Source organism: Platalea leucorodia (assembly GCF_965183815.1).
Source record: "Platalea leucorodia genome assembly, chromosome: 3".
In the NCBI taxonomy this organism is placed as follows: domain Eukaryota; kingdom Metazoa; phylum Chordata; class Aves; order Pelecaniformes; family Threskiornithidae; genus Platalea; species Platalea leucorodia.
In genome coordinates this window covers 102,149,025-102,163,977 of record NC_138825.1, presented here as the reverse complement: position 1 = coordinate 102,163,977, position 14,953 = coordinate 102,149,025, and the positions used below count along the sequence as shown (strand labels likewise).

At 36.7% G+C, this 14,953-nt stretch overlaps 1 protein-coding gene across 1 annotated transcript in view; it reads left to right on the top strand.

The window, feature by feature from the left end:
- Positions 1-13,465, top strand: part of MCPH1 (microcephalin 1) — a 129,886-nt gene extending 116,421 nt beyond the window's left edge. The window contains exons 13-14 of the mRNA XM_082305802.1: positions 11,113-11,350; positions 13,338-13,465. Coding sequence (XP_082161928.1) covers positions 11,113-11,350; positions 13,338-13,393 — 294 coding nt within the window. The 3' untranslated portion in view covers positions 13,394-13,465. The remainder of the gene's footprint in view (positions 1-11,112; positions 11,351-13,337) is intronic.
- The last annotated feature ends 1,488 nt before the right edge of the window (positions 13,466-14,953 follow it).

The window sequence follows — 14,953 nt, the reverse complement described above, 5'->3', positions numbered from 1 at the left end:
TGTGATAAGGTGATAACTGATAAAACTAGTGGTTTAAGTTTAGTATGGGATTATTTATTGTTTAATTGTCATGTTTGTTTGTAATAATAGGTCTGTTATACAGCAGAGCAGAGCATGATGATACCATGCAGTTTTGTTTAGCTATGATATCTTTAAAAGGCACTTGGGAGTTTGTGTGTGTATCTATCTATCTTCTCTGTAGAGGACTTAGCTTTTCCCCTCCTTTAAAGGTCTGTATGACACTGGCCTTCTTTGAATGAGAAGGATTTTATTGAATTCCCTCCAGATCCCATCGTTACTGTTCCTCTGTTTAACCCCAGGAGTACTCCAGTGTTGTGCAGTGAGTTCTCCTTTCCTCCACCAATGGTCTGAGCAATGATGGCTTTGTAGCTTTCCCAGTACTGGTCCATAGCATAAGGATAAGTGCATTAGCACTTTAATCAATAATGTCATTCTAAGAAAAAATTCCATGGGTAGCATTAGAACTATCATGTCAGCTCCTAAATTTTAAAGTTAATATAATTTTAAAATAAAAATAGACACATGATCCAGTGAATGTGCAGGACATTTTTAAACCTTTGCCCTTATGCAGGGCTAGCTGGATTAGATTCTTCTTCCCCATCCTCTGAGTAGTGTATATACTTTAGTGTAGTATGTATGCATACAAACAGTACCTTCTGTTACACCATGGTAGTTTGTATTGTTATAGGGCTAAAGCTGTATTCCTGATACACCCACCTTATTCCCACTGATTTTAGTGGGAATTCTGGGCTGGAACAGAGCCAGAGATGGTAAATATTTATTTACAGGCTTTAACTAGAAAACTAGTGTGTAGGACAGGAGTTATTGAGCATGTGTATTTTACCTAAGCTATCCAGTTGTTTGACTAGGAAATAATTAGTAATTTTGCTTGAAGACCACAACTGTTTCTGTGCTTCAGAGTATTTATCCTGCATCTAAATTCAAATACCCAGTTGCTCATATTTTGTATGCAGTACTTGCTGGGTATCCTTTGGTTTTCAAATTGCAACTGCTTGCTTATGCAATGACAACCTCATGAAAAGGCTTTCTGCTCTCACTAAAGCACTTCAGATAAAATCCAGATAGGCTAAAAAGTAGTAGCCTCTCTGTCCTGCATCATTCTTAGATGAAGAGCAGTAGGAATATAGGAAAGGAACTCAGAAAGGAGGACAGGGTCAGCAGTTTGACCCTACAAACTTTGCCCAGCTAGCATGAGAAGTCGCTGAAAGTCCACTACCATAATAAGCCTGCCTAGTTCTCTGTATTTAACCATGTCATAGCTGGTGATCTTAAAACCAAATTCTGTATGGAATTTATAACAATATTTCTGTTTTTAAAAAGTTTTTAACAAGATCATCATTACATCTGCAGTAAACAGAAGTGGACTTTTCTGTGAATCAGTGATTCACTTTCAAGTGAATTGTCCTGCCGCTTTAGATTTGCACTTTAATAGCTTCACCTGTAGAGTCACACATTTATTTTATCTTCATTAAGATAGTTCCCGCAAGACCAAATGCGAATATCAGATAAGTCAAATGAATATTGCTCTGTTATCTTTGTAACTAAAAAAAATTAAACTAGAAATAAGTGCTAGAAAAGAAAAAAGTGGAAAAGTTATCACATCTCGAAATCCCAAATGCATTTGAAATCCTAATCAGGAGTAAGATTATATTCTAAATGAGACTTAGGTTCTAAAATGGCTTCTTCTTACTTGCAGCAACAACTGAGATCCAATGCTAGACTTCTGTTTTCCTCCAGCATTTGATAAGGTTACTGACAGTGTCTACTTTGCCTCCTGTAGACTCTTGAGAAGAAAGCAGTGAGGCAATATTCTGTAAATGGGTTTGGTGTATCAGCTCACAAGCTGATAAGCGTCAACTTCTCAAAGCAGATATTGGAATCAGTTATTTTTAGAGGGGGCATCATTTGGTACCATGTACAACTTATCATTTTGGTTTGTGAATTATTTTTTCACTTTGTTAAAATAAACCCTTTTCAAAGGCTTGCCATTAACTTGAAAAATTCTCTGGTTGAAAAAAAAAAAGAAGAAAAGCAGAGAGAATAAATTTGGTGTCAGGTACTGTGCCTTTACCCTACCAACTTTCATAGCTTTAAAATTACTCTGTATTCACAACACAAATCGTTCTCCCTCAGCTATACAGAAGACCATCCCAACTTGCTGTCACAATATAGCCAAAATTCTTTCTTCTGTAATCTTATATTATTTTCATGCTAAAGAGTACAAGAGTTCATGAAAAAAATCTTCAAACAGAAAATGTTAATTGTGTCCTTTGTTTAGCGCCTATGAAGAAAGTGGTGCTCTCAAAGAAACTTTTCTTGAGTAATTGTCATTTAAAAACATCATCGACAAAAAGCACCTGGTCAAATATTTAAACTCTTTTTTTGTTGTGTGTGCTGGCAGCTCCACTTGCTACTCGCAGCGCTGGAGTATTAAATGTCTTTGCTTTCCATACTTCCTATGGGATCTTTTCTTCCAATTTGTGACATAGATTGAGTGAAGAAGAGATGTTATTACACATAAAGAAGTATTTCTGCCAAGGAGTACTAATCAGGGAAATTGTAGACCAGAAGTGATTGTGATAGTCGTTCTATCAGGAGTTTCTGAAAGCAACCCAAACCTGGTATAGTTTTGCAGTTGGCGGCATTGCACAGCAGTGGCGTCCAGTTGTGTGATGCCAAGTAATCTCTTCCAGTGGGTTTATTTCAGTAGTTCTCAGACAATGTTAAGGATTTTTCTCTGTTGAATATTGATGTAATTTCAACTGACTCTTTAGTTTGTATTTTAAAACCCAAGCGTTCCCTGCTACTTATCATTGTAGTGCATGTGTTTCACTGTAAGCACAGAGCGTTACATATAATTTCTGAATGCAACTCTCAGGGTTTCTGCTGTGCTCAGTCATTACCATGCATCTTTTTTAAACAATTTAAGAAAAACACAAGCTTTTAATTATACATCACTTTTTCATTAACATGTGGTCTGTTATGTTGTAATACATTGGGTGCTGAACAGAAGCATTTTATGTTTTTGTTGATGAGGGAATACTTTAGGCTGCCCTGCTTAAAGGGTACTTTTTTCCTCTGTTGATACTAAGAAAAAAAAGAACAAAGCAACTTTTTAAAAAAGTAATTTGCTGATGCTGTTTTTTTAAAGCCAAGTCCGTTTTATTTGTCTCGCTGCAGCATATCAAAAAAAGATTGAGAAAAGTCAGTCCTAAGAAACTTGAAGGAAAACGAACTCACTGTGTTCAAGCTTTGACATATTTCATAAAGCTGTTGAAAACCAAACCATGAAAGCCAGATTTATGAGCTTTTTTAAAGTTATTTGTAGATTCCCAAGACGATTGTGTTCCCATCACTTACTGTAGCCTTTAAAACTCAAATGACGCTTAAAAATATTCATGTTTGGCACACACTGAGTTACTGCTGGGCGTTGCAATGGCATTCAGCTAAAACTAAAGAGTAGAAAGAAGAATGTACTCTGCCTTCGCTTAAATCATTTCAGCCTGTTGAGGTAGAGCAAAAGGACTCACATATTCATATTTTAAAGATAAAACTAGGAATTATTTTTAATGTTAAGATTACTTTTATTGTGGGTTAATACAACTGTTTGGGGAAAGAGCCTTTTGGGAGCGTCTGTGTAACCCTTCACATTTGCCAGGCTTTTCCTTTCAACAAGATCACTCATTTTGTTATTACTGGAATAGAAAACCCTTTTATTTATCAAAGCATTATTCATCTGTGCTTTGCCAGGTATAGCAAATCTGCTGACAGCACTGGATTTATCATTTACTGTTAAAGGAGAATGGAAGGATTCCCCACGTGCCTAAGCCAGCAAAACAAATGTCATTCTTGAAGCTTGCTGCACAATATCCTGTGTTGATTAAAAAAGAAAGTTGGACTGTCCAAAATGATTCAGTATTTGAAAAGTCTAAGGTAGTTGAAATGAGGTTATAATTTTTAACATATTTTATGCAAATACTGGGCTTCCATGCCTTGTATCTTCACTATATGTAGTATTTAACCATGGGGAATATCAAGTTATTTTCCATGAACTGCAGCATGTTATTAGCTAGTGGAATTTCTGTTTCAGTGCAGCCTTTCACCAGTAAAATATACTTAGCTGGGAACGTATTATTTCAGTCTGTGTAAATGCAGATATGTTTACTCCCATATGATTAAACATTGCAATTTACTTCATTAATACTTCACTCCTTAATCTACTCCACTGAAATTAATGACCTATTCATAGATTAGGTACTGGTCTCATGCAATAGGTACTAGTCTGTTTAAAATAAAAAAAACCAAACCCCAACAATTGGCCTTATGTGGGCTGGGAGAGTTCAGCAAGCCTAGAGAATACTATATATAAAACATGGGTAAGTGGTTGCAATATGGGGGGATAAACGCCAAGATGCAACTGATGTTCCTCCTTCCTGTTGCCATGTGAGAATGAACTAGGAGATAACAATAAGGGCAAGTTGCAACTGTTATCATTAAAAAAAATAGGCTAAATTTAGTTGAGGTCATTATTTTTGTGCAGGTAATAATTCAGTTTGAAAGCAGCATCCCATACCTCTATCACTACCCCATTACATCTGCCAGAAGTGACTTCACGCTCACTTGTGCCTGCGTCTCTAAGCCAGTAATGCAGATGAAAGGAAAGGGATCTGCAGAGTGCATGAGCTAGTGCCGAGAACACCTTGCACACAACACATGCTTCAGGGCTCTGGGCTTGTTCCAGTCTGCTCCCCTGCACTGAGCACATCTTCTGACTGTATTTCATCCAAAAGGAGCACAGTCTGTGCCCTTGATGACTGCTCCACAGCGGGAACCAAAAGTACACTCAATAAGAATGACCAAGAGATTAGTTTCAAAAGTGCACTCCCAGCTTGAACTAAACCAGTAAGAAAATAAGTATCTTTTCTGCAGAAGGTCTTGTGAGGATATATCCAGCAAGAATAGATCTTTGTCAGCTGTGAGGAAAAACATGTCCATGTACGTATCGCATACCTTTTAAAGGCATGGATAGTTGTCTAAAGCAAATTATTTGGAGGCTGAGATTTTCTTGGTTTGTACATTGGCTCAGCTGCGTTTGTTCAACAGTCAGTTGAGTTAAGGGAAAAGACCTGATTTTACTTTATTTCCTTTTTGGTTTTGAGACATAGGACCTTCAAAAACTGAGTTAGATGGGGAGTCCCACCAATAGTGCCAGATACAAAATGGTGGATTCAACATGGCTCACTTAGATCTGCTGCACAGATGGATCTGTATATGCTCAGATCAGCTCTTTGTCATACACGTGAAGAGGCCATCACACCAGCACACGTAGGAATCATTGGCATAAAACGTACAACTATCCCATCCGTATACTGCATTTGTTGACTAGGATTTTGCTAAGCTACCAGGCTGGAAAATCTGATTAATCATGGCTTAAAGTAGTAGAACTGGATTGACTCTGTCCATTTTTTAATTACTAAGCTGTCTTCATCTCAACCCATGAGTTTTCTCACTTTCACCCTTCTGATTCTCCCCACTGAGGTGCGGGGGAGCAAGTGGCTGTGTGGTGCTTAGCTGCCTACCAGGGTTAAACCACAACAGATTGGAATTAAAATAACCATGAGAGATATAAGAAGTGATCAGAAATAGGTGTGATGGAGTTCAGTAAGGACAAGTGCAAAGTAGGGAGAAATAATCACCTGCAGAAACAGAGAATGAGATTGACAATGCGGTATTTCTGCCAAGAGAGCAACTGAGTATTTTAGAGGATCCAAAACAGTATGTCACCTATGTCATATTCCGATAAAAGAAGCAGGCATGCTAGGATGTGTTAACAGGAATGCTATACGTAAGAGACATGAATTGTTTGCAGTGTGCAGAGCAGTGGTGGGGCCTGAGCTGGAGTACTGTGTCTAGCTTTGGGCACTGCACTTCAGGAAAGATGTGGATCCACTGGAGAGAATCCAGGGGAGAATAACGAAATGATCAGAGGTCTACAAAATATGACCCATGAGCCAAGACTGGAAGAACTGTGTTTGTTTAGTCTAGAGAAGAGAAGACTGAAGGGAGACATGATAACAGTCTTCAAATATTTAAAAGGTTGTTGCAAATAGGAAGAGAATAAATTGTTTTCCATGTCCCTTGGCACTAAGACAAGAAGTAACGGGCTCAAAATGCAGCAGAGGCAATTTAGGTTATATTGTTAAGAAAAGCTTTCAACTGCAGGAGAAGATAAGCATTGGACTAGATTGTGTATGGAGGTGGAGAATCTCTGTCTTTGAATTTTAATGGGTTTCTTGGGGGCTTGTCACATGTAGTACGTGTAACCCTTGTGATATGCCAGTGATGCAGGGCACAACGTCGAATGTGCCACACGTGTATACAGCTTCGGAGAGATGCATGGCACAGTGCTGCTTTATTGATATTCGGATGAGGAAAACACCTCCCAATTATAACTGGTAATTATTTGCAGAATTTTGACATAAATTCGCAATTTCAGTTTGCAGTCTTATCACTGTCTGGTAGTCACTTGAGTTTAAGTCTCTTGAAATAAGACAAAACCAAGGATCGACAAGTTCTTGAGGTATTTTTGAAGCAAGGTTTAAATTTCTAATCCTGAAAAAATCATTCCTTTGTTACCTAATCTGTACTGAAAGGATGTCTTAAGTTTCAAAAATAATCGGTTTGCGTTGAAACGAAATGCAAATATATTTTATTCACAGTTGTTTTGAAGTTATAAACAAATAGTTATAGTAAAGTGACCACATCTTACAATCTTAGCAGAGTGTTTTTAAGTGATGTATATTGGAAATACAACTCCTTGATTTAGAAGTCATACTTATTCTCAAAAGGGAAAAGACTTATTGTTTTACCCTAATTTGTTTTTTATTAATCTATAGTTGATAATGTTGATATTACCTAGTATTTAAAAATAGTTCTACCTCTGGAAAACAAGGAAATTAAACTAAAAATAAGTGAATTTGTTATCTTTTTTCCTGCAAAAATTTGCTATGCCGGAAAAAATGGTTCCAACATCTTCCAGTATAATTTTGAATATCTGCCAAACAGTAGATTTATTTGCCAAACATTTTCATACAGTATTCCCACCGGGACTCAGTCTTTCAGAGAATAAATTGGTGAAATTAACTTTTCTTATCAGTTGATGGGATTTGAGAGAAGCAAGGTTGGCTGCCAACACACAGTGGAAAGAAACAATATCAGCTAAATTGTCTGGATTCAAGCATTCTTCCCTTCACCCTCGGCTTGGCCAGGAAACACTTACATGAAGGACTGTACAGAGGAGGGGAAGAAACTGTGTTTTGAAGAATTTTCCAGATAATATAGTCTTGACTGTATGCCATTTGTCCTTCTTTTACTTTCCTTTTTATTTTTCAAGACCAGATATTGAAGGTTTCTTTTTTCTGGACGAAATTTTCCACTCTGTCTCCCCCCACTTCTGGCTCCCAGCTCAGTGCACCATCCACCTTCTGCCACACACATATACCACGTTTGCCTATACGTAATCTCCGTTTGTGTGCACGTGCTGGGGTGCTGATGTAGCCTTATCAAGCGCTCAAAAAGTACGTTCTCACTTCTGTCTGTCTGAAGGCTTATGCTTCTCTAATTTGACAGAAAGGGAGCTTCTATTTTAGCCAAATGATATTGATAACCAATGGGAAAGCGTTGTTTCAATAAATATTCAGAATAAGGATGCAATATTTGTAAATAATTTACAAGAATGTTGCAAGTTGAGTTTTGCTCTGAGAATGAAAAACATTGCTAGCAATAAGAAGTGCATTTCGTGCCAAAGTGTGGAATGAGGCTCTGGGTGCTGTTGAGATAATAGTACGGTAGTGCAGCTTGAACCAGTTGGGGTCCTGCAGCCGTGTGATGTTCCATGAACTTAGATAAGATTCTTCAAAGCTGAGGATCTATTTCTTTGTGAAACAGCTTGCTGAAGGAAGTTGTTTCCAGCTCTTAGCATGCTCTCTTATACTGGACAGCACCAATTTCTTTATCTGGTATAGCATTTCAATGTAATTTTTAAAGCTTTTAGTGAATACTATTTCAATTTTAGTATTCTCAATGTGTTAAAAAATATCAGCAAACTGCTAAAATAAATTATAAGAAATCAAACTAAAATGATGAGCTTTGAATTCAAGTAGAAAATACATGTCATACATTGTTCCTACAAAAATAGAGTTGCTCTTTGGTTAGTTGCTTCTATTCTCCTATTAAACCTGATATTTAGAAAGGTGAAAAAGAGAGCATTTCTTTTTTGTCCTGCAGGAGTACTGCATTGTTAACACAAACTTCCTTGATCCCTGTAGGATCCTGCAGATTCTGCAAATTCCTCACTGCAGGATAACTGTACTTCCAGAAGTCTGCATGCTGCAATACGCTCCTCTTTATCAGAAGCAGGCTGATGCTCCACTTGTGTTGATGTGTGTGAGCCCTTGATCTTTACATGTACATGGGGTTCCACATATGTGTTTTTCTTTTAAATTTTTACTAAATGACAGACTGTCTGAAAGCGCATATAACCGTGCAAGGGTAATGCTTCCTAACAGTGGTGTAGCTTCGAGTGCATTCTTCACGAGGTCTCTGTACAGAATTACAGTAACTGAAAATGTAAACATTACTTGGCCAGTATATTTATCCATACTGAAATCATATGAATATTAAAATCTTAGAGCTTAATATTTCCCCAGCAACATCACCCAACTATATTAAATGAATATGCTATTTTATGTGTCTCTGTTAAATTTGTACATTATCAGACCATAAAGTCTGCTTTTTTTTGGTTTTATCAGTTTTATGGGTTTCTGTCATTTCGTAGTTGCAGAGTGGTGAGCTAATCCGTAAGACTTCAGCAGTCAGATCCTTTTCTTTTTAGTGAAAATGAGCAATTTCTCATCAACTTCAAATGAAGTAATACTTGGTCTTTGGATAGATATAAACCATAAAATATACAATCATTGCTCTTCAAACTTATGTCTGCAATTTCATCTTCTGATGTTTGCATTTAATAAAATGTATTTATTATTTTTGCAAGTAACGGTAACGAAGATATAATTACAGCTTTCCCTAGGTTCAGTAAATACTTCATTAAAAATAGCCTTTTCAAATTGGTGTTGGTAAGGTTTCCAATCCTATATTAAATGCTCAAATAGTAATGATAAAATAAATCATAAGTTTATTTCTGTAGATTTATTTATCTCTGGTGAATAATTGAACTTAAGAATAAAGATTTACCATAATGCATACATTGATTGTGTAATGCATGCACAAATTTTCAGACATGTATAATTATTACAGATGGCTACACTGTATATATTTTTGAAGCTAGTACTTCACATTTTCAATTCTAGCCTCCAAATACAATTTCTATTAATTGCAATAAATCATAACCATATCCTCCATTTAGGTTTTGTGAAGTATTAACATTCTAATAGCATTTTAGACTGGAAATTTTGTCATGTGCTATTTTCTGGAAATACACTGAAAATTGTGTGCAGTACATAGGACATTAGCAGTGTCATTGCTGAAAGATTTCAAAATACATCCAGATGAACGATTTTTCTTACATTTTCTATTGCATGAATTTAGGTATCCATTCAGAGGTAATACCTTTGTGGGACTTGATGGCTATCTCCTGAGCCTCATGAAAAGATCACACCCTTGGACTTTTATGGGGTTTTGTGTTTGTTCCCACACCCCACCCAGTGGGAGTTATTTTCATAAAGTTATAGGCCAAGCTGCAAAGTTTTGGGTTTTTTATAATATATGCTCTTTTGGCTTGTGGGGATTGAAAATCAGTCACAGGAGGGACAATAGTTGTTGGAATGTTTCTTGATTTTTTTTTTCCTTTCAAAACTTAGGTTCAAACAAACATCTAAATTAATGGTACATTTATGAGAAATGCATACATATAAGAGGCATCTTCCTGCCGTTCATCCAGCTAGTGAAAGAATGAGGTTAACACTTAGGATCTTACAAGAGTAAATAGATGCTTTTATAACTTTTTGTCTTTCTGTCCATCTGCTAACGAATATAATTAGAAAGGAAAATTGGTGCTGTCTGTTACAATAGGGACTGACACAATTGTAACCATAACTACCAACTGATACATACACAATTTGTGGAAATAGTCACTTTTGGGGTCCGATATTTTCCCAGGCTTGGTCTCTGCTGAGGAATTATTCATTTATTTGTAAAAGCTTACGTGAAATGTGTATGGTTTCAAAGGGCTGGGAGCACCCCTGGAGTGCCGCGAAGGCTTTGATGTTGCGAAGGCAGCTGAGTCAATTCAGGGGTAAGAGCTAGATTGTGCCCTCTCATCCCACCGCCAAACCCTGTGTGGTCAGCTAGCTGCCTTTTCAGCCACCGGCTAGTGGCATTTCTTTCAGGTTAGTGGTCCAGAAAGCAAAGTTAACCTTTCAGACTCCTTTCTGAGCTCTGAACATAAAGGCTATGATTTTCCCTAGCTCTAAGACCTGTGTGTGGATCCAGTGCACTTGAGCAAGCACAGCCTGTCAGAAAAGCTGTGGCGGTGGTGATTCGGACGAAGGAGACATAAAGATGACATTCCATGTGGAAGCTTTCCTTTGACAATGCCACCAAGATGTACTGTGTTCTTGCCATGTCCTCCTCTCAACTGTACTGATAATACACACAGCTGGAATTTTAAAGGCAGTTTAAGAAAAACCTCTCTGTACCGTGTCAGCATTTCACTTTTCTGGGTTCCTTTAATATATACTAAATGTACAGAATAAAGCATGCTATTTGTGGACATCAGGCAAGGAGGGTGCTCAAAATTTGAATTTCCTGATTTGATGGTTACCTGTGTACACATTTGCTTTTAATATTATTTTAATCCAACAGTTCTTTCTATATGAAGATGTATCATATGAATTCTTTGTATAGTTTACCCAAGAGTTTCTGATACACCTGAAAAAGTAAAGTTCAAACTCATATACTATAATTCTGAATTAATGAAGACAAAGATTAGTTTTAGTCTGAGTGGAAATGCAACACATTGGTTAATTAATTTCCTTGTTTCCTCAAATACAGATCTGCAGACTTCAGCGTCACCTATCAACAGGAAAATACCAGCAGAATCTCTTTTCAAACCAGCCTGTCATGTTTGTATCTCCTACCAGTCAGCCACCCTGCAAAAAGCTAATTGAACTCATACAGCTGTCAGGAGGGAAAATATGTAAAGCCTTACGTCAGGCAAAAATCTGTATAGGAAAAAACCCAGGAAAGAAGTACCAGGAAATAAAAAGTTTATCAGAAAAATGGGTATTAGGTAAGACACTAAATTTCAACTCATATAAAATATTGCGGAATATGTATTCAAAAATTGACTGTAAATAGTTCACTATAGTTCAGAGCAAACAGACTGCTACAATTAGGTTTTCAGGAAGGTTGTCTCCATGGTGAGGACTTTCTCTTACAACTAAGACTGCTTTTTGATGGTCCTGGTACTCACCATTGTAATTTTACCAAGAACAAATTTCATCCAAAGATTTTCAAATTTATCTTTTGTATGGTTGTTTCATTTAGAGCAAACTAAATTATGGGGAAACTCCCATAGGATAAGTGCTTTTTATAATGGCATGTACTTCAATTTTAGATGTAGTAAGAAAAATTTTTAACTGGTATAAACTGGCGTAGCACTACTGAAATATGGTAATTGGCACCCTCTGATAATCTGTCCTGAATTATATATTGTACATCTGAAAGACGATTTTCTGCAGTCTCTATTTCACTTGCAAAAAGTTTCTTTTTAAAATCTGCTGTTAAGTTTCTAAGAGTTGTTAGTCCATTGCTTTTCCATTAATCCACCACAGTTCTAACAGTTATCTGTTTGCAGGGAATCGGATGTAAAATTGCAATATCCTCACCCTCAAAGAAAAGCTTTTGATAATCTATGTAGGATTCACAACTTCCAGCCTGACACTCTTCCTTCTTCAGACAAGATAAGGGTATTTTCCAAAAAAGGACCTTTTGCATACTAGAAAAAATAAGATTAAATTTTCATCATACACTATGTCAGACTTCTCTAGACAGTGCCTCACTCAGACTCTAGCAATAAATGCACTACATGAATTGATGTTATATGAGACCAGCCAAGCAAGTCCTAATCTCTTGACCGTTAATGCTATCAGATCATAATGACTTAAAACCTGAAAGAAAATACCACTAAAGAAGAAAGGAAAAGTGAGCCATAAGGGAAAAATACTCATCTAAATGCAAATATTATTCGATACTTTCTTAAAGTATAAGATAAAATTGTGAAGATTTGAGAGAGAGGCATAAGAAGGTGGCATTGTTCATTGTGCCTTTCTCTGGCTTCAGAGTGACCAGATGAGGAAACCAGAGGTTTGTGCAAGACTAAAAATATGATGTAGTAAATTAAACACAAAAGTTTCATATAGTAGTACTCCAGTCATAAATTCCAGATGAACAACGGTAATGATCTAAAGTGGCATGCAACTCCTGAGGCACATCCCACTCTTTTACTGGTCTCATGGAGTTCTGCCTCACCCCAAGTCCAGTATCTCGTGAGCTTACTGCAGCTGGACAGGCCATGCTCAGCCCATCAGTGGGCTGAAGGAACTGCATAGCCAGCTGCTAGTGAAAAAGGACTCTGAATTCTTTGTGCCCTTTGCAAATTTCTCAGTTCTCTTTTGCAGTCTGATGGTGCCTGTTCTAATTGTTATCTCCCGCTCACAAGGCACAGTTAGGCAAGCTCCGGCTAATGGAGTTTACATGATGAATCATCAAAACTCAGAAAAAAGAAGTATTTCTATATGATAAGGAAGGATACATGCCTTTGAAGCTCAGCCCCTCTCTCAGCAACTGTTTACATAATAGTATGAACAGTGTCACCTATAAATTGCCATCTTAATCAAATAAATCAAATCAGATCTGAAGTTTTGTCTAATCTTTGACACTTCACTGTTGCAATCCAGTTGTTTTGTGGCTATCATCTGCTTTCTCCTGTTAAAACCGACTGCCAATTAATTTACTCAAGGCTGACCACAATAAAAAGCATATATAATACGCTAATAATAAGGTAGATAATGCAGCACCTTTTTTAAACTTAAATAAATGATAAGTTTTTGCAGTATTATCATTTGACTGCTTTTTTTTTAGGGTCCTCCTCTCTCTAGGTTCTCAGCTCCACCAAACTGTTTTATACCAGAAATTGCTCTGAAGTACGTTGTTGCTTTAGAACTTGTTTCTTGTGCATTTTATCTTAAATAATCCTGGTTTTTTATTTCTTTTAGATTCAATCACTCAGCATACAATATGTCCCATGGAAAACTACATTTTTCAGCTGTGAGCTAACTCAAGAGCTTCCATATGGCTGTAAGGAAACAAGCCTAGTTTGGATTCAACAACAATAATAAGCTGTGAATAGAATTTCTAAGAAAACGCAAGTTACGTATTTATAAATACAGGGAAATGTTGTCTACTTTTTTATTTCTTGTGTAAGTGTCCATCTTGTGAAATCTTTAGTTTATTATAATAAAGTACTTCCCTAATAAAAGTCATCTTGTTTTTATTATTTGTTGAAGATCTTTGGATGTAAAAGTTGAATGAATCATTATTCACTGGGAGGAAGTGGAAAGATATTTTCCAATCTCTAAGCGAAGCTGATCGTGCTACAGTGCAATTAGAAGATGTGCATGCAGTGTGGGTGAGCGTGCCTGAGCTAGTTCTGGTGTAGTCAGCAGGAGCTGTGCTACCAATGCAGATGCATGGATTCTGTAGGCTCCTCTATTCCGAGTGCCTCTGCGGACAGCTGAAAGCCCATGTTGCCACATCTTCATGACCATTGCTAATTACATTTTTTTGGTAAAAGGATAAGGTTGCCCATCATGCTCAGCTGACCCCTGCGGGTGTAAACTTGCACTTCTAAATTGAGTTTTCAAAAAGTAATTGAAACTCAGTAATTATGCTCAGATGCATAGTTAAGATATTCGTTTATTTCAATACCTTTAATTGAATTTCAAACTGCGTCTACGTTACATCTAGGCTGAAACCATACACAGCTACTGATCCTGAGCCAAATGAATTAAGACAACACATCATTCAAGTGCTAAAATCTGTTGAAAATGGAACATATCATTAAATCCTTTAGGTATGCTTGAAAAATGTATGCAAATGTCTTAAATGTTAAATTCCTCTTCAACCTGTGGTTTTGTTTTTAGCGGGTACAAAGTAAGATTTGTACATAAAGTATGTTGTGTAACACTTGCTTATCTATAAATGCACAACCTCTTTTAAATATTTGCAAGGTCCATCAAAATGATATATCATCATCATAGAGAACAATGTATTATCAAGTAACTTAATGGCAACTCATAACTCACACCTTCCAAACTCACTGCTCCCCTTGGAGTACTGTCAGTGTAAGGCAATGGAAACCCTGTACTAAAAATAATTATTTCAAATTAACATTATGGAACAATCAAGGTACAATGGTCTATAAATGTTGCCATTCTATTGCATTGTTCTAATTTCTTGGTCTTTTTAAGGGATTTGAATGTGCAATTTCTGTAAACTTGAGGATTATACAAATTTTTTCTTCCAAACAAGTTCAGCAGTATCCGGGTGGCAGGCTGTGTCAGGCACAAATTGCATTTGTATAGTTGCTCTGTAAAATGTTAAACGTACTTCTTAATGGAAAAACTCCAAGTTATGATTATTTTATGGAAAATGAAACTGACTATTTTCAGAAATACTGAGCACCTGTAACTCAAAAGGTTAAGAACTCATTTTCAAGTATCTAAGTGCTATAGAGCTGGTTTTAGTATATAAACTAGAAAATATAATTTATTGAGGTCTTTTCCTTGCTTAGTTTTCTGACATGCACAGTTTTAACAGCATCTTAAGACTG